The sequence below is a fragment of the Ambystoma mexicanum genome, chromosome 5q (assembly GCF_040938575.1).
Source record: "Ambystoma mexicanum isolate Mex_15411 chromosome 5q, UKY_AmexF1_1, whole genome shotgun sequence".
In the NCBI taxonomy this organism is placed as follows: Eukaryota; Metazoa; Chordata; class Amphibia; order Caudata; family Ambystomatidae; genus Ambystoma; species Ambystoma mexicanum.
This window is the reverse complement of record NC_090933.1, coordinates 1,190,466,696-1,190,487,433: the sequence shown is the minus strand read 5'-3', so window position 1 is coordinate 1,190,487,433 and position 20,738 is coordinate 1,190,466,696. Positions and strand designations below refer to the sequence as shown.

The following is a 20,738-nucleotide window of genomic DNA, read 5'->3' as shown; positions in this document are numbered from 1 at the left end:
GAGCAGATGTCAGTGAGGGTTAGCTTTGAGTAGGCTCAGATGCACTTGTCAGCAATAGGGTGGGTCGCAATGGAGGGCAGGGTGCCCTCATTTGACTGTTAGCAAGCAAGTGTCGTGAGTAGGGCACGATGGTCTGAACTGTAGGAGTCAGGGAAGATAGACCATGAAGAGCATCATGGAGTGTGAGGGAATGGGGCTCGAAACCAGACGGTACCAAAGCACACAGGTAGGAGGTGGATGTCAAGGCAACATCCACAGTATGACAGCATGTTGGTTGGCATTTATATACAGAGGACGCATTAGCATGTGGTATCATTGCATGTCAGGCATGTGAAGATGAAACTTGAATGGCTGGGGGAAAGTATAGGAATGGTATGTAAGACATCAGATGAATAGACAGGGGAGTATGAGCAACAATGTAGTGACAAAATGACAATTCAAGGGCAACTTCCATGGTGTAGGGCCATATGTGCACTGTTGCCAGTAGGGATAGTGCTGTGGGCAGATGGTGTTGCACTGAACATACTGGATGAGGCACATGGGTGCCACTATCAACTCTGCCACACACCCCCTTGACAGGCACCCAACATGAATGCTTCACACACACACCATGCACATGGATAATACACACATGCAAGTGCACTCACCGGATGATGCCTCGTAATCAGGGAGATCTCCCACACCTTGGAGTTGTCCCTCGGTGACGTAGGATCCAGCTACGGACCCGTGTGGTGTGAGTTCTATTTCCTGTGCTGGGGACCCACCTCCAGTCACCAAGGTTGCGGCATGACTTGAGGCCAGCTTATCCTTTGCCCTGCGCTTAAGGTCATTCCAGCGCTTCTGGCAATCACTAGCTGTGCGCCTCACTACTCCAAGGGCACTTATTCTGTCAGCAATGGTCTGCCAGTGTGCCTGGCGTCTGGCATGTGTGGTCTTGGACCCTGCAACGATGACCATTTCCCTATCATGATCTGACACATACTGAACAAGTGCATTCAGTTCGGCGTCTGTGAAGCTTGGCTTCCTTGATGGGCCGGACTGTGCAGCCGTGCCTGGGGCATCAGCCTGTGCCGGACGTGCACTCTTCCTCTTGCGCTTGGAAGGGGGTGGGGATCCAGAGTGTCCTACGCCGCTGTGGACACTAGGGGCAGGAGCCGTGGTGGACTCAGTACTGGGTGTGTGGGATTGCACACTCAGCATGGGAGTAGGTGCAGGCATTGGGGGTAGAGGGATGGGGTCAGGCCTGATCTGAGGTGCATGAACTAGGACCGACACAGTCTTGGCAGGGTGTATGAGAGGTGGGGTGGATGGAGCCACACCCTGGCTACGGGGGCCAGCAGATGACCTATCTGGCATAGATGCGCGTGCCCTGATGACACCAATGTGCACTGGTGCACGTGCAGTGGACCTGCTGACCTGGATGTCAGCGATGGGATCACCCTCGGACAGGTCTGGTGCCACAATGGGCTGGTCCGACAAGGGCTGATCAGGGTTGGTATCAGCCACATGACCCTCAACTGGGGGGGGGGACGGGGGGGGGCATGGGTGTCCCTGACTGGTCCTCCAGACTGGGGGGGACAGGGGCACCCTGCAAGTCACAACCACGTCCCCTAGTGGATCCTCCACGGCCACCACGTGTGGCTCGGCCACCTTTGCCACCCTTACGGCTTGCACGCCTCCCAACCATGGCACTGATGTTATTGTGCGTATGGGAGTCGGTGTGCACAATTGTCCTGGGCAATTGGGTGTCAAAGGGGTTGGGTACCAGATGGTATTCGTACCCTAGTGCAGTGGCAAGGCTATATGACACCCCTGGGGAAAGATGACGGGTCACGCAACGCACAGGCACCCCAAAAAAGTTAAGGAACGTGCACAATACCCCTCCTAGACCACGTGTGCAGATGGAAAACCCTGCACTACGCTGTGGCATCCAGTAACACTTAAATGAACGTATGCGTGTCACACGCAGCCTAGAATGACCTCTGAAGGGGTAGGCTACACACGGGGCAAGCACAGAAGTTAGATACGTGCGTGACTCACCGTCTGCCAGGTAAAAGAGCGTGAAAAATGAGCGCGTTTGGTTGGCAACACCCCCGCCAAAAGAAGATGTGTACGCTGTCTGAGGAGACAGGACAACAGTAGAAGGGGACACTGTTTGAGGGAACAGGCCCAGGTAAACCAGTACAAGAGGAAAAAGAGAAAAAGCTGTCAGAGGTAACAGGGAGTACGAACTGGAAACGCCGTGAAGTAAATCGCGTGTGAAACGACAAGAAGTACAGAATTCACCCACTCGCTCTCCACGAAAAGCACGTACAAGGAAATGGTGTTCTACACTACCTTATATACAGGCCCACACGTACAGCGTCACTTACGGCGTGTACGTGCTTGGCCCATGTTCACCAATCACACGCTTTGTCACTTCTGCGTGTGGATCCTTTTTCACCAATCACACGCTTTGACACTCCTGCATGTAGCTCACTTTTCACCAATCACACGCTTTGTCACTCCTGCGTGTAGATCCATTTTCACCAATCACACGCTTTGTCACTCCTGCGTGTAGATCCATTTTCACCAATCACACGCTTTGTCACTCCTGCGTGTAGATCCATTTTCACCAATCACACGCTTTGACACTGCACGTGCAGGTAACTATAGACGCACATATGCTGGTGACGGGTTTTCGCGCGATTCGCTGAGTGTGGGATTTTCACGTGCAAAATAACTCCCTATCAGGCTGTCCACGCGTTCAAACACGAAAGACCACGCTCCTGGCCAGGAGGCCAAATTACAGTCCCCCAGAGCCCTGAGCACGCTCCCACCTGCCATCTGCTGCTGCCTGACTGCCTGCTGGCCACGTGCCCCACAGTGCTGGTGGGTGGGGGTGGTGGGAGACATGGGTGGGGGCCTGGTGGAGGGTGCCCCTGGTGGATGGGGGGTGGGGGTGGTGGTCGACATGGGTGGGGGCCTGCTGGCAGGTGCCCCTGCACTGCTGGGGGGTGGGGGTGGTGGGAGACATGGGTGGGGGCCTGGTGGAGGGTGCCCCTGGTGGATGGGGGTGCAGGGGGACATGATCAGGTGTGCAGGGTAGTCCCCTGTTTTGTGGGCTGCCTGCAGGGGCCGTGGAGGGTGTACAGGGTACACCTGTGAGGGCCCACCCAGCCTATTCGCGTGTGATAATTCCCGCGTACCCCTGTAATACACGTTCCCTGGCCTATCACGTGTTCTACTTCACGCGTACCCCTGTAATACACGTTCCCTGGCCAATCGCGTGTTGAACTTCCCGCTACCCCTGTAATACACGCACCCTGGCTGTTCGCGTGTGATAATTCCCGCGTACCCCTGTAATACACGTTCCCTGGCCTATCGCGTGTTCTACTTCACGCGTACCCCTGTAATACACGTACCCTGGCCAATCGCGTGTTGAACTTCCCGCTACCCCTGTAATACACGCACCCTGGCTGTTCGCGTGTGATGATTCCCGCATACCCCTGTAATACACGTTCCCTGGCCTGTCGCGTGTTCTACTTCACGCGTACCCCTGTAATACACGTACCCTGGCCAATCGCGTGTTGAACTTCCCGCTACCCCTGTAATACACGCACCCTGGCTGTTCGCGTGTGATAATTCCCGCGTACCCCTGTAATACACGTTCCCTGGCCTATCGCGTGTTCTACTTCACGCGTACCCCTGTAATACACGTTCCCTGGCCTATCGCGTGTTCTACTTCACGCGTACCCCTGTAATACGCGTTCCCTGGCTGTTCGCGTGTGATAATTCCCGCGTACCCCTGTAATTCACGTTCCCTGCCTAGTCGCGTGTAGAACTTCCCGCGTACTCCTGATTTGAAGATTGCCCGCTTTGCTTTCCTTGTTTGCCTGCCCTGTGAAGTGGTCCAGGGTTAGCGCAGCCCTTAGCGATGATTTAGCGATTTTGATGGCTTTTCCTTGCGCGAGGGCGTTCTTGGGGGCGTTACTGGCGCTGCTGCAGGCTCGCTGCGATTCTCTGCGCCACGGCTGGTTTGGGAGCATGAAATCCATGAATTCGCTGTGCGCGGAAATCAGTTTTAGCGCACGTGCCTGGCGCAGACTATCGCAGGCGCACGCTGTGCGCCAGCCGCGTGCGCTACTTGTGCGCTGGATTCTATGAATTACCCTGACAGTGTCTAGCTAGAGTGATAGCTGATCACTCTAGGCCTAGAGGAGTGATTGTGCTGCCATGAGTAAAGGAAGAATGACTAGCTGGAAGCAAACCTTTTCTTACGTTATCCTTACAGCTCAATATATGAGTAAATGGCAATACGAAGAGTTATTATGTTTGTAATAATGCCATACTTTGTTTTTATCCTCAATAAATCAATAAATATAGTAATTCAAACAGACCTGGAAGGGACACAGAAATACTGCAGTTTGGTTTGTTTTGAGATGGAATTTGTCGGTAGAAAATCCCCTAACTTTCACTTTTACCCCTTCCTGAATCTTTGTGTCTCCTATTCTCCTGCTTTGCGTCTATCATTGCTAGAGTCCCTTGGACAAATATATCCAGGAACAAAAGTGTTTGTCTTCTGTAATGTGACTTTTCTATGGATTCGTGCGATCACAGTATTGTATTAATTATTTTTGCACAATAAGTTCAGTGTGAACTGGGCCTCAAGTTTATCATTGCGTGTTATATTTTCATGATATTAATATTGAGTAAATTCATGGGTCACACATTATTTGCAATATTTATTGTGACTATTCCAAGCAAAGTTTCAAATTTTTCCATTTAGTGCAGAGTATCAGACACTTGAAGAAGAGCACTCTGTGTAATATATTATGTGCAAGACAAACATGAGTATGTTCTTATATGGGACTACTGGCATATATGGGGTCCAGTGATAAAACAAAGTTGTCTGGGAAATGGCTGCCAGGGGACGATATTTCCCGAAGCAAATGCACCCTCAGTAAAATCAACCACTTTGCCCAAATTTTCTAGAATTGGAGTTTATAATAAAAGATTATACCCCTCCTAGAATAGATGGGGAAAGTATTTTTGGGGTCAGAAAAATAAAGTTGGCTGCCTGGCAACTTTTTCCAGGCAACATTATCACATGGAACCGCATATATTGGGCAGCCATCATGTGATAGGATATGGCATTTATAACGCGCTTGTACACGAGTGTTTCTAGGCGCAGCAAGACAATGACGGGGAAACAAGGGAGTACAAAACAACAATCTTACTAGGCCTTGTGTCATTTCAGATCGCTCAAGTGCTTTGAAGAGGGAAGGGGAGAAGTGCCATAGACATGAGTGGGCAGAGCCAGTGTGAACATGTTTCTATAATGGCATACATTGTGGGCAAAGGCATGATGGATATGCTTCTGTGCACTGTTGGTTAGTCGCAAGTCACCTGTTTGTCATATTTTGTGATCGGTTTTGTCGCTGGTGTGTACAGGCCCCCTTTCAAAGAAATACATCTGCCATCTGTAAATGTGTTATTGTAAGTCATTCCAAATTAAAATTGGCATCCCTGCTTCTAAACGAAAACAAATCCAAACGATGTTTTTACTCTCTGTGGATGATCTCGGAATCTTGTGCAGCTTGGTACATTTTTCTAATGATTAGGTTTAGGTCCCGCACCTACTTTTTAAACCCCAAAGAGCAAAGGCTTATGGGTCAGTTTAGTAGTCTGCTGCCTAATCTGCTTCCATAGCGAGGCACAGTCATAGAGTGCCACATGGTCGAGTTTAAGAAAGGGCTCTGATTTAGTGCTGTAGAAGCACAGCTATGCAGTGGGCGACAGTTCAAGTAATGACGTGGGTTTATTTAGCAATTCTACAGTACGATGACGTCCAAGCAGAGAATGGCCTTTATTTCCATTTCTTCATGGGAATGAGAATTGAAGGTGCTTTTACGCACTGCTTTCCTGCACGATCGTTTTGCTTTTTCGGGACCGAATCAGAAACAAGATATTATTAATTCAAACGGAAAATAAAACGAGATATTATTCATTCAAAATTAAAAACTAAAACAAATTACTTTTTCTATATGGAGCAAGGGCTGTGTTTGGGGATTGTTCCCTTGACTGGTCCGATGGCGTCCATGATGTTTATTAAACATTGAGTTTCTAATAGCAGTATTAAACCTGTAATCAGGCTTCCCAGAATGTACTGTTGGTGTTGTTTGCTTGAGCCTCTACTCACTGAATGAACCATGATCTTTATAATAGAAAGAGGACTTGTAACATTCAACGTCATGCACCTTGTGTGGCACTTTCTTGGAGTTTGTCACCTGCGTACAGCAGCACCCGGGGAGCTAATGGGGTCACCGTCTCCATCTTCTGGCATTTAATTCCCCATTGATCGATGTGCATGGGCACTGTAGAGCGAGGCAGGGCTTGCTATGCAATCCTCTTCTAGGGCTAGTTTTGTTATTCCTCATTTTTCCTGCTTTGTGCACTGTTCTACAGGTTATTTCTAAACTCAAGTGTGGTGTGTTTTGTGTTGTTGATAAAATAAAACCTTATTTTATCAACAACACAACTTATTTTATCGCCTGCAGGTTTGCTGTGTGGAAGGAAATGGCTGAACACAATAGCATAATTGCCCTTGGGCGCCTGCCTGTTTTCAAACTACTGAAAAGAATTTGTAAGCTGGAAAGGTGGGACTACTGGCATTCGCTTGTCCCGGCAGTACAGTTTGCAGTTCTTTTCGAGCCACAGCACAGCAGGGAAGACACACCCAAGTGCACTGACATTTTTGAAGGACACTGAACGGAAGGCTGTCCTCACTCTTGGCTTCACTCTACCATGCAGTGCTTAGTTCTCCAGTGGCTTGGACTGAGAACTGACTCTTGGGAAGACTCAGCCCGTGGGTGCCACTCTGATTGCGCATGCGCCCAGTAGCACATATAGAAGGACGGCTATGATCATTATTAACATGGCGTCTTTTCCCTTTTCCTTTCAGCACCCGGCAGTGCCACCTGCTCCTGGATGTCTTCAATTCAACGGAACACGAGCTGACCATTAGTGCCAAGAATAACGAAGATCTTGTGCTTCATGCCGGGGAGTGCCAGCGGTGAGTGCGCTCAAGAATAAGTGTGAAGCTTCCTCTTACTTTACATGAATGCAGCATCGGGGCAGTGCATGTGCCATGCAGCTGCAGACCGTGGGGGAGAGTAGTAGGTAGGAATGTAACGGTATAACGGTATAACATTAAAGATACCGTGAACAGCTTACTTGAACAATAATAACCGTCACATTGTTTATACCGATATACCGTTTATACCGTTAAGTGTGCTTTTCAATCTGATTTGGAAAGGCTGCAGTAAGCAAGTGCTGTGCAGTCTTGGTCTCGCACTGTTGGATGTGCAGTTTGCCAAGTGGGTCTTGTTTGGCAGACAAGCGCATAGGGAAAGTGAGACCACATTAGTAAATTCGGCATTGCTGCTGTGACCGCTCTTTCTCTGTGATCAGTAGAGTCAAGTCAAAGATCAGCCGACTTTGCGCAAATTGTGTTGAAAGCTGCCCAGTGCCTGAAACTTTGTGTTCCCCGTGCAAAGCTGGTAACGATGAGCTGACTGACTGGCTCTATACGCATACCTGAGACTCCAGTTCATAGACTCCGCCAGACATGGATTTCATGGGCAAACTAGAACAAAGTTATTTTGTTTCAGGCATTATTTATTTTAAAGGCCGCATACAGATTTTAAACGTTTTCACACAGTCATGCTGATCCGCGCTACAGGTCAGATCTTCTCTGGTGATTGTCCCGATTTTCAATTTGCAATTAGCAAGACCACAGGGACATCACGAGGGTGAGCTGAGGGCCTGAACTGAACTGAAAGTGATCATTTTATTTTTCCTTTTGTTCGTATGTAAACAAATGTAATAAAACGTTCAATGACTTGCAAAACAGTGGAGCCAGGAGCACTTTGCTTAGCAACCACTCATCCAGCAGGAGCAGAAATGTATTCATTCAGCCTGGCCCGGCATCATGTGCCATTAGTTCAGTAAGTTAAGGTCCTACTGCACTGAGCAAACGCACATTGGAACAGCTCTTGCTCTGGCTGTGCAAATTGTAAAATAAAAAAGGACAGCCAGTGAATTCATGAATATCAAATTACTCTCCCCAAGGTTTAGATTAAAGGAACTTAAGTTTCTCATGGTCATGGATCGGATAGCCATGCAGTTCTGTTTTAGCTTAGAATTCTGAGATTCGTAGTTTTCCCACCAATTTGAAAGATGGGGAACTACACATCCCAGAATTCAAAGGGGGAATGAACTGGATGTCCTTCTGATGTATGTCCACTAACAACTTTAGCTCTGTAGACCAGGCATGCACTGGCCTTTAGGGCCAAAGGCCCATGGCCGAACCAAAAACGCGAAAATGCTTGTGTGGGCCAGTTATTTGGGTCAAAGTGGCGCACTTTTTTGGCCAAAGTGGGCCAGTTTGAGTGACTTCACTATGCGGCTAATAGTTTTGACCACTGTTGCTGAATACATATTCTTTTAAATGTACAATTTGCATCACATTTTATCAAAAATCTCCCTCTTGGGTAGTATTCAAACAGTGTTCCAAAAGGAATGAATTCCCATTTTCAACTGTGGGCCACTTTTATGTTGGCGCCCAAGACAATTTTATGCTCCAGTCCGACCCTGCTGTAGACTGTGTGAACACTGGGCCTATCGGTGCTCTCTGCTAGTAAATAAACTGCCTTCACCCCGGGCCCCTGTAATCTGTGTAGATTTGCACATTGGCACTAGAGTTGTTGCTTCGCTTAATCCTTCACCTACCTGCCTTCTGCATATGGCACTGGACTCAAGCAGGCAGGACAGATTCTACATTCAATTTGGAGTATTCAGAGCAATGGGGGTGAAATATTTCTTAGGTCAATTCTCAATTTGTGACACCACCCATGAAAGCATTCCTCCCTCTGAACTCTCACCGCAAGGGTCCTAATGCACTCTGACTTGAGGAAAATGGTAATGATGGGGCTCTGGTGAGGTGGTGGTCTATGCCATATTTGTGCCGATATTTATTTTAACTTTGTCATTTTCAAAGGTTTTTTTTGCCACTATCTTTAAGAAGGTAAATTAACATGTATTGCAAGAATCAAGAAAGAAATCAACAGCGCCCACTGAACGCTGTCCCTTTAGGATTACATGGTCAGTGGTGACTCCGATACCAGACCTTCATAATACACCAGGCAGGTGGTAAACAGCTGTAGTGATTAGATCAATATGCAACCTTTCAGTGTCTGTGTTGGCTACAACATTTTGACAAAAGAAACTCAATGACATGGGCTTTCAGACCGCACATGAGTGACTTTTCTCCGTTTAATGGGATGTCGTAGCGAGGGGTCATGATGCCCATGCCATGTGGTTCCAAAAGAATGCAAGTCAAGGCCAATTTTCAAAGCGATGACCTGTGCATTATAGCACTTCCACTAGTCACTCTTTCATTCAAGGCGATCAACGATTGAGCGCAATGAAAGACCAATTCTGCAGCCGCCTTAGATTCCTGGAGGATCAGCTAAATATGCGCATAGACAAGTTTCAAAATGCTGCCTTGCTACAGCTGGAAAATCCTGCCTGCGTATTCGTAAGTTAACTAAAAAGTATTGACTTAATGGTAATTTAAAGAACTTCAACTGCAAAAAGTCAATGTAAAAAAAAAAGTTCTTGGTAAAAGTAGTTTCAGTTGGAGCAGTTTTTAATGCCATTCCGTAAACCACACGTGCCTGACACAAAATCAATATGTTAGCAATAGGAAGAATTTTTCCAGTGCCAAGAAGGGAAAGCGGTTTACTTTGGGTCGGCGGCTTTGGGGTTTATATATTTATAATGGATAATGTTTCTAAACATATGACAATGGGAGATTTCCCTGGTTCTATCATTGAATTTACATATAATAAGTCACACCAAGAAATTCACTCATCTCTGCGGGTATTCCATGCTGCCATATCAAAGGGTAACATGCCCGTGATTACTGAACACCTTTTGGCCCGCAAGTAAACTAAAGGCTGTAACATAAAGAGAGAGAGGAAGTGGGTGTGTATGAACACAAGCGCATACTACAACCAGCCTCCATTGATCTGTGGCATGCAGATTATAAAGATGGCAACAAGTTCAGCTTTACCAGTAGCCAGTGGGGGAGCTAAAAGCCCAAATGACCACTTAAGAAAAGCTATCAAGTTTGCTTTGCCAGTCGCAGCAGGGCTCCCCCCCCTCCTCCTCTCCACACATGTGTTTTTGTGTTGTTTGGTGGAAGCAGGGGGTGGCATTTCAGTGGAAAGTATGTTCAAAAGCTCAATTCTGACCCTGGGTGCCTAGTTTTGTTTGTGATGATAAATCCATCAATTTATGACCTTTTAAAAAAAATATTTGTTAAGATTAGTTAACTCCACCTGCTATACTGCGATAACAATGATATACCGTCATTTGGCAAGAAGGTTATCGTACCGCCATAAAACTAATACCGTGACACCCCTAGTGGTAGGGTATAAAACAGGGCAGAAGTGCTTTTGATAGACCATGGAGCGGCACAGGTACTTCGTATTCCTTGTCCGAACCTCACACGTTTGTAGTCTGGAGATGGCGGTTAGGAGTAGCCTGAACCGGAACGAGGACCCTTGACAGCGGTGGGTCCAAAGGCTACAGGGGAGTATTTCGGCTGGTAGGCACCTAGACTCTTTTGGGTGGTCAACCTTTTGCGTTTGGTCGGCTGCTATTGACTGTGAGCCTGCTCCAAAGCCTCAGCAAATGTCTGTGCCTTGAGCTTAGGTGCCACACAGGCACATTTCCCCAAACAGTGTACAAATGAACTGTGGGTTTTAAAGACTTCGAAGTTATTCAAATGTACTGTTTGTCTACTTGTGTGTGTTGCATGCAGTTTTATGTCCGATTCACAAACGGATATGTAACATCACAGTGTGTGCATGCTATTGTGACTGATGCTGGTAAATAAATCCAGTCGAGGCCAAAAAGGCCCAATCAAGTGATGCCAAAATAGGATCGGTTGCCATACCACCAGGTTAGTTGCCTTATCTAAGTTCTATTTGATATTGTATTTCCATGTCTAGTCCTTTTCTAGGACCAGGCCACTTTCAGTGCAGTTGTCTCCCAGGCAATGTAGCAAATGGAAACGCATCTACAGCAGTGTTTTCTTTTGGTTGGCGATAGTTGGAGGTGATTAGTTCTATGCAGTGCAAAAAGGAATCTCTTACAATCTTTCTAAACATAACTCTGCTACTGGACATCTAGTTCAATTTGTGTGATTGCACTCACACCACAGTGCGGTTGGTTGGTGAAGAGTTCCACTATGGCAAGACAATATGGGGGCTTCAGTGACAGCACGTGGGAGGTTTGGTGTTGGAAAGGAGAGAAGAGGCAGGTCTTGAGAGCATGCTTGAAGGCAGGGTGGAATGGGCCTGTCGGATGAAGAGAGGTAGATGGTTCCAGAGGGTGGGGTCAAGGTTGTGGGATCGGCGCGATGAACAGCCCGTGCAGGAAAATCAGACACGCGGTATGTAGAGACAGCCACCGTGAACGTTGGGGAAGAAGCAGGAGGATAGAAAGAGGGGTCTGGACTGACAGAGGTAAATGATTCAGAGGAACCTCTACCCAGCCCATTGTTTAACTGGCAAGCCGTGCTGTTTGGCCAGGTGAGGGTAATATGGGCTGTGCAAAAAAGCCTGGAGATTAGGCGAACAGTTGCGATTTGGCAAGCTTGAATTTAAAGAAGAAGAAAGGTCAAAAGTCCCAGGTGGACAGAATTCTAATAATCAAGACTTGTCTTCTAAGTGCTGGGGCAGCAGGGTTACAAGTACAGCGTGTGTGTACAACAAGCGATAGTGAATAGGCTGGTGAATAAAGAAACCGATGAAAGTGAAAAGTTCTTGTTTTAGCACTTTAGTAGGGTAGTGTTTATTCCAACAATATCCTCTTCGGATATTCTCAAATTGTGCGATGTACATGTAGGCTGTTTACTATAAGGCGCTACACACACTCACACACACTCTCTCACACAAACTCTCTCTCTCTCTCTCTCTATCTCTCCCTATCTCTCTCTATCTCTCTCTCTCTCTCTCTCTCTCTCTCTCTCTCTCTCTCTCTCTCTTTCTCTATCTCTCAGATTAACTGGTCCCAGCACCCGCATAGTACGGTTCACCGTTTGCCCGCCCGCATCGCAGCCATGGATCAGTGTGGTGTTCGTTGTCACTAGAGCACATGCAAGATAAAGCTGTGGAAAGTGACGGATTCACCACAAAGAAACTGGAAATGGATGTATGCACCCTAGACACCGTGGTCAGAGATGATTAGTTCCATAGGTCAGTGATAAAGCAGGATTCTGGCACATCAGATTGCTTTAAATTGTATCGCTCTCATTTAGTAAATTTCCACAATGGGTGTACCTTCAAAGGCTAAAGTTCTCAGAGGGATATAAAGATGAGTAACATCTGAGTACCTGGCCTTTGATATGTTCGCTCCGGAACAGGACCAACCAGGCTGTCTGGAATCGTGCCATTCAAAGTGCAGCGCAGCCCTTGCTCAATGATCTCTGGCGATAGGACATTTCTTTTCCCTCCAGAATCCCAACAGCACTTCGTGTCCCTCCCATTGAAACATATGGAAAGTACACGTTTCTGTGAATACCTAATGCACTCCTCTTTTCTTGGTCTGATCCTTAATGCTGGTCAACCTGCTCCTTACTGCACCAGCCAGCCGTCAATTGGCATGGTTTGCTGGCTACTATTTTCAGTCTGTTTTCAGCGCACTTTTGTATTTTAGACTGCAGCAAACGTCGCCAGCTCCTTTGACTTTGCAGCTGTAGACCCAGTCCATGTGCTGGATTTCTTTTTCTTTTGATCTCTTCCATCGTCTTCCCCCTCATGTCTCATTGTCCCCAGGCACGCTCTCTTGCCTGTGATGTCCTACGTGCAATGTCATGCTGTTCAGCGTGTTTCTCCTATCGCACTTTCTCTTTCTTCTTCAGAGCAAGCGCGCATCCCAAGCTTTTTTCCATGCATTGTACATCAATGTGAGCAACCGCTTTGTTTGGACCAGTAACTCCTCGGATTGGTTAGATTCAAAATGTCTTTTTTGTGTTAGACTCATCCAAGCAGATGCGCCTGAGAACATATCACATGGGAACGAATTTAATTGGTGCAAGGTGCAATTATTTTGCATGTACGAATTGTTTCAGCAAACAATTAAAGAAAACTTTTTTAAAAAATGCTGACTTTTGCAACGGGACGTATCTGACCCTCTGTTATTCTAATTATCGAATGGCTTAGTTTTGCAGGTGAGGAGCAGGTGCTGCGCCATGGCGTGCTCTAAGGTTGCTAAGACATGTGTTATCAAATGATAATATGGATGTGCATAGTACCCTCGTTAATATATTGCACTCTTGATGCACCCTAAGAAAACACTATTTGACCCCCCCAAAGCAATTGGGAGTTCGTTATGCTGTGTTATTTGTCTTTCATACTGCGCAAGTGGCCTATGATAGGCTGAGCCAGTCCTGCTGGCGCGCATAGCTCTGGCATGGAGGTTGCACATGGACAGGTGTTTCGTGAGTGCATAAGTTGAGTGAACTATACAATTGAAAAGACGATATAGGCTTCAAGCTCTACCTGTACATAGGCTTCAGCAAAGCTTCCCATCCAGCTCCTTATCGCCACCCTCAGCTAACCTTCTGGTTAGCACAGTTACTCATGCTTCTGGTGCTAAGGGTCCTTCCTGGCTAGCCAGTTGGCTTGGGAGTGCATTTTTTAATTCTCTGGCTGTTGGAAGTCTTTTAGGATAAAGCTTTATTCTGGATGTTGCTGATTAGTTGCATAGAGAACAGCCAAGATGCAAACCCTGACCCGGTACTACCTGACTATGTTTTACTACTGCCACCCGAACGGAAACGTCATCTTGATGTCACTCTGATGCAAAAGGCCATTAGGGGAAGGCTACAGTGCCCTGTCCATGCCTGCGAGAGCCGGCCATGCAGTCTAGTGGTTGATTAACTAAATATACTCAGGCCGATTCTCATAAAGGTGTTAAGTACCGAAAAGGACTTTAAAAGGCTTAACGACCTTTTCGGTATTGAAGACCTATTCTGAAGGTGGCGCATTCTTCTGAAGTCGGAAGGAATGCGCTACTTTCTGAATACATGTGGCGGTTGCTAGGATGGGTTGTAAACCAACCGCCACATTTGTAAACTGGCTTTTTGGAAGCCTATTCTTGTGGCACTCCTCCAGTTTAATATGTGCGCTAGCGCACATAGACGGTACCCTTTTGGTGCCGTTAAACTGGAGGAGTGCCACAAAAAGCCTTGTTTGGTGTAAATGGAAGTGTCCATATACACCCGTGTTGTATATGGACATTTCATGGACACCAAAGCAAGCAGCTTCAACGTTGCTGCAACGTACATGAAAGTGTTCATATACACCACACGGGTGTGTGTATATGAACACTTTCCTATACACCACAGTAAGCAGCTTCAACATCCTGCGATAGTGAAGCTGGTCACATTGGTGTATAGGATACGCAGCATTTTCGTTAAAGAACGATTCCCTCATTATTTAACGAAAATGCTGCTGAGATTCTGCAATCCGCCTGTTTCCATTAGAAACAGGCGGATTACAGCGAAAGCACTGTCGTGCTTTGCGATGACGCCCAGGTCCACTTCAGAATAGCAGTGGTGCCTGGGCGCCATGATGAGAATCTGGCCCAAGGAGGGGTGCGATATGTGCTCGAGGAAATGGATATATATTCTGATTATTGCGTAACCAGTTATTATACAGGTCAATGTTGATCAGCAGCTCCAGCTGTTGTGGTGCTTATACAACCTCCCAACTATACTACGGTCGGATAGAGAGCTGATGGTCAGTGGCATGTGATCTCTAGCTCGAGCCGTTAGTCCCCTTTATCAGCCAAGGTAACCCTTCATTCAAGAGGGGCAAGGAGGCTACCTCCAGAGTCAGCTGGCTACCGAGTAATAGACCTGTAGCTGCCCTCGTGACGCCCTCATTCTGGCTCGGGTGGATGGGAGAAATGTTAAAAAGTCAACTTACAAAATCAGAGGCTCATTAATGTTTGTCTACCAAAAGAGTTTAGGCAAGGCATAGGCAGCTGGGAAAACCAAGAATATCTAGGTGCTTAAAGGGGATCCCATAGTTGGTAACTTTGCCCTCAGGATTTGGGCCATGAAGATGGGCAGTTCTCATAGCCTAACACATAATGCTAGGTATTCTAATAACAATATAGTTACAAGCCAGCTTCTTGCACACACGCTAGTATTCCTCTGGATTAAAACATCCTTGTTTAAAGGCTCACATCTGGAGTAAGGGACAGTTCTAAGTGGTAGTTAATTCTGTTTATTCAGAATCACAGTTAGAAATCCATCAACCATCATCACATCGTAGCATACAATTACATACAACATACCATCATAAATTACACACTACCTAACAGCAAAAGCTAAAGGCATGTTTCATTTTTGTGTTGCTAACATAAAAACACATACAGTTAAAATGTGAGGGGTAGCAACATAAAAAAAACAGCATCATAGAATATCAGCCTCGTGATAGAGAACACTTATTTTCGGACATGTTGATTTTAAAAAAAAGAAAACAAGCAAAGGCAACTGCAACCATTGGGAGAGATAATAAAGACATAAGGGCAGGTCTCCTTTGGCGTAAGCGGCTATAGCTGAGCACATTCTGGCAGTTTCTTTTTTGTATATCACAATAAAAGGGGCAGGACAAAACAAAATGCAGCATTGTCTTCTGCGCCCCACACCAGCATTTATCATCCCCTATGTTGGAGCCCCACGCCCCCTTGCATGTAATAGGGTGATCTCGTGGTAGTCTAGTGTCTACATTTTTGGTGTCCTGGTGCTTGGCCTGGTTTACAAGAGTAATTTTTGAATGAATGGATGGTGCAACTCTATCAACTAAATTGTTTCTATGTCCGTTCTGCCTCGTGAAGGGGAAGATGCACAGAGAAATTGAAAAAGATGTATTTTGGGGTCCTTTCTTCAAGGATGTGATTCTACTCTTATGTACAGAAGGCCAGAGTAGGTGAATTGCTTCGTCTGCGTTCTTGGCCCTGTTACATAGAACATGCTGTTGGCCCAGTGCACTTTGTTCCTGTGAAAATAAAAAGTTGCCATTGCAAATATATATAGTTTCAATAGATTTTGGCATTGGCGCAAATACTACTCTAGGCTTGTGCAAGGTTTCTGAAAGCAACCCACATCTGCTAAGCATTGGCCATCCCTTTGAGCTGCAGCAAGTGCGGGAGGGGCTGGATTATGTTTTAGTTGCGTGATTGCACAGAGCATCTGGGGTGGTATCTTCTGTGCCAATGATCGTCTCTGTACTGTGCTCTAAGTCTTGCTAAACTGTTTCACCAAAGGTAGATATGAATTGTAGCAGCTGAGAAGATCCCCCACATTCCCATCTCTACATAACAAGACAGTTGTCCTGTCTTTTAATAACTTCTATAAGCGAGTACTGCATTGAATGTGCTGGGTTACAGTTTTCGTACTGGTGAGCAGGCTACTGTCCAAGCGACATCCCTTTGTAACCAGTCTCCGTAGACATCTGTCTAATCTGCCCCCTTTTTCACCCCATCCACTTAGAACAGTAAAAGTAGAAACACATGCTCTGTGGCATGATTGGCAAGGAAAACATGGGCCTGGTTTTGTGTCATAAGAAACTAGCTATAGATTAAGAATGTCCAGGGTGCCACTCTATGGTGTGTTGCGAGTACATCTAGATGTCTGCCAATGAAGTATGTGCAATTTTCAGCGTCTGTTATTTGCATGTCTAGCAATCTTTCCTCTGAAGTCAATGATGGCTCCAAAATGTCCATATTTATAGTGAAGATAGGTTATAATAAAATTCTGCATTTTTTAATGACACTTTTGAAATATCACCATCGTTTGACTCAACAAGCGTTATGTGATGGGTCCACCACACCACCATCCACATGCAAGTGCTCGAGTGGTATCAAGTTTCATTTGTGTTTTTGTTAATGCCAATAAAAGGAGACTTTATTTCAAAACTTAAAAGGTACACAGTGGATTGCGAAGTGCAAAAAAGCTCCTGAAACACCACCCATTTGCCAGAATGTGCAACTCCGGTAGACTTAATTTACTCAGAGGGCCTTTTGGATGCTAAGGTTGTCACAATGGCAGATGCTGAGCACCACTACAAGGACATCTGTTACTCTAGTATTAAAGGAGATATGCTACACAGCAAGAGGATCCTCTAAACACTTATTGAAAATAAAACAATTTCATATGGACATGTCTCAACAACTAATCACAGTGTATTTCTTTGAAGTCAGTTTCAATTTAGGAGGCTGCCAAATTACTAGCCAACACTATCCTGGCAGAGAACTGAACATTGCAAGTTTCATCACATAGGACGCAGTTGCAAAGGCAGTTCCACAAAGTGTTATCCTATGTCGAATGGTGCCTAAGTGGGAGAAGAAAGTTCGATAGCTCGAAGGTTGAAAGTTCACATTTGACACAAAAAGCTGCTGCTGTGTCATAATATTTACACATGACGGCCTAACACAAAAACATGCAGCAAATGGTGCCATAAACTCATTGAGACACGAGAATTTAAACATTAAGTTGCCTTTGGCTTAACAATACATTACAAAATGTGCAGCAAACTCTTGGTAAAGCTTATGCATTAGTCAGGTTCCTCGTTCGAATGTAATATCGTTCTCAGCCTTGAGACAGCTTTAGACAGCTAATGCAGTTCTACACCGCATGAAGGATACCCGAAGAGTATATGTACCACTGTACCTTGTGAAATTATGTACTGTGCTGTAAGTAATTTGGACTACCTTGAGGGTACGCCTTCATGCAACCGTGATGACTTGTTATCAATAGCGTCATGACTAAGTGAACCCCAGTTCCTAACCTACTATGATACATGAATGCTACATTGTTCCCTACAGAAAAGACCCTGCTACATGACATTCTTCTTTTTCTGCAATGGGCTTAAGCTCCGAACTTCAAAGAGTGCATTTTCTAAGGAATCTGATGTTCACAGAAGAGCTATGGATTCAAAATCCTTGCAAGAAGTGGGCTTGGTATTGTTTCTATGCGATCCTGGCCATTTAGCTAATTCCACTACTTTGAATTTTAAGATCACAGAATCTGCCAGCAGGGCAAATGATGGTGCAATAGTTACAGACCTCCAACATGAACCTAGGTAATCGAGCCCTTATTCTAATTTCGCGCTCTGAAACACTTGCGTGCGAGCGCAATAGAAATAAAATATCAATATGAATTCTGAGTGAGTTGCCGTGTACAATATTTTCAATGTAAGATCACAAGACGTGGCGAAATAGCTAACTCACAATTGTGTTCTACCAGTCATACCAGGTACTGCAAATGTTATTCAGTTCTGTTGACTTTCTTGACATATCTGGAAAATTGAACACAACATGCTCAAAATACTACTAATGACTCAACCATGTCTATGTGATTGAATTGTCTTACAGCTTGGTGAAATGCATATGAGCATGCCATTACATCATGCTGTTGGCTCTTTTATGGATGGATCTGGTATTTCTAAAATCTTAGATGTCTGGTAGTGAGAGCTCTATACAGAAAATCACCACAAGCAAACCAATGTGATGTGCCAAGGAAGCACACAAAGACACTTATTGCACTAGTTTCCTGCTCCCTGGAAGAGTCCTTCAGAAGTGTCCATGTGAAGGCATTCATAGTAAGGTAGAAGGATTATAAGCCAACTGTTTCAAGAGATGCCATGTTCAAGATCTGCTAGTAATTATGGAGAAATGCAATATGTCTGAATTAATGAAGTCTTAGGCACCATTTAAAATGGTGCAGAATTACATGGCAATGGTAGAATGTTTGTTGAAAATAATAGTCTGTTAGATGAGAATACTGTAGTGGAAGCAATCATTAGCTTTTTCATAGCATTACACTTTCATAATTACTCTGGGATGATGGAGTACTATCTTGCAGAAATTATGGTTTTAACATCAAAACAGAGCTTTGAAGGTGTACGTAGGTTTAGTAGGCATAACCTAATGCCCTCCGCACTTGATTGTTATGTTATTACGATTATGGTTTTAACATCAAAACAGAGCTTTGAAGGTGTACGTAGGTTTAGTAGGCATAACCTAATGCCATCGGCACTTGATTGTTATGTTATTACGGAGTCTGTGCTTAACCATCCATCTGAACAGACATTGAGCATGGCACTGATAGCACAGCAAGCATCATACAAACATCATTGTGAGTCTATAGAAGCAATCCACATGAAGGATATTGCAATAAACAGATTGTGTATTGACTTAAATGGATTTGCATTACATTCTTCTGTGATGGGCCTGAACTTGTTAATATTGCAACCAATGCTGGTTTTAGTGTGTGTATCACAAAGTATGTTGGCCAGTTCCATGTCCTTAATATAAGATTGTATGTTGAGTTCAAAACATAGATTCTCAAAAAACAGACTAAATCTATGTTCAAGCGTGATAAAGTACGTGTCTGGTACTGTTACAGAGTTAAGAGCACTCTAACACCACACACCGCAAAGAAGCAGTGATGGCATTTGTTATTCTCATTCATCAACACTGTCAAGAGATATGTATATTAGAAAAATCGCCATACTATAGAACACTGAGATGTACTAAACTCAGCGAGGTTCCCAATCTACATTAACAAAAATTATTAGTTATTGATGTGTTTTTGTATACGAGAGCATTTTGGAAGAATGACTGTTAGAATGGACGTACTAACCCCTGTCACCATAACGTATTATTATTTGATGTACACACACTTAAGATTTTGTAATGAATTCAAGAATCTGTGTTTTCTGACAAAAATACATTTTATTTAATTATTTGTCCACATAATTGACCAGACCTTGATTGTTGAATGAGAGTAACACATGTTGCTAGCACTGCTTCTTTGAGGTGTGTATTATCAGAGTGTGAAGAATTCCCGGTGGGGGAGTAGCAGTCTCTCCGGGTGCCCTAGTTTTAGAGAGTTAAGAGCAGACAGATCACGGTCTGCCCAACTGTTTGTAAGTAGATCACAGAATCCAGTAGATTTACCTGTGATGTTGGGATGCTATGATTTCTCTGCTGTTCCATGATGACTGTTTGATGGAATTGTGCATCTTGGCAAACAAAAAACAAACTAATCAAAATCATAAAGTCAATACCACCACCATTGCCAAGCAGCAGCACCAACAGCCAACACCCAACTCCAATAACAGCAATTCCCAACACTCCCCATGAAAGTTTCTTATCTGCAGCAATTGTGATAGCATGCCATTGTTACAAGCTATGATTAGGATAAGTCAGAAGCCATTCAGACATGCATAGATGTATCTAGTTTACACCTTCACCCAAAAAAGTATTGGGATTCCAATGAGACACGTGTAGTGTTTGATATTGATCCCAATGTGTGACCTGCTAAAGGGCATCTTTATAATTAGCTCAAGGTTAGAATGTTTAACAGTTCGTTCCTAGTGTACAATCCTATTTCATAAGTTGAAATAAAGTAGCAATTGCTCAGTTTTGAAATTGATAGTTTGTTTCCTATTGATCATTCAAATAAAAGTACACATGATGTTTCATATTATAAATATGGACATGTTTGATACACCATTGACTTCAGAATAAATGTGACGATTGACTGGTTGTGATCATTTTCTACAAGTAAAATGTTCACAAGGTAGCATCACTTTCCAGAATCTTGCATT

At 44.9% G+C, this 20,738-nt stretch overlaps 1 protein-coding gene across 2 annotated transcripts in view; it reads left to right on the top strand.

The window, feature by feature from the left end:
- The window catches only part of TRAPPC9 (trafficking protein particle complex subunit 9), a 3,490,818-nt gene that overhangs the window by 1,947,242 nt on the left and 1,522,838 nt on the right, over positions 1-20,738 (top strand). For both annotated transcript variants that reach the window (XM_069621680.1, XM_069621681.1), the window contains exon 19: positions 6,944-7,054. In XM_069621680.1, coding sequence (XP_069477781.1) covers positions 6,944-7,054 — 111 coding nt within the window. The remainder of the gene's footprint in view (positions 1-6,943; positions 7,055-20,738) is intronic.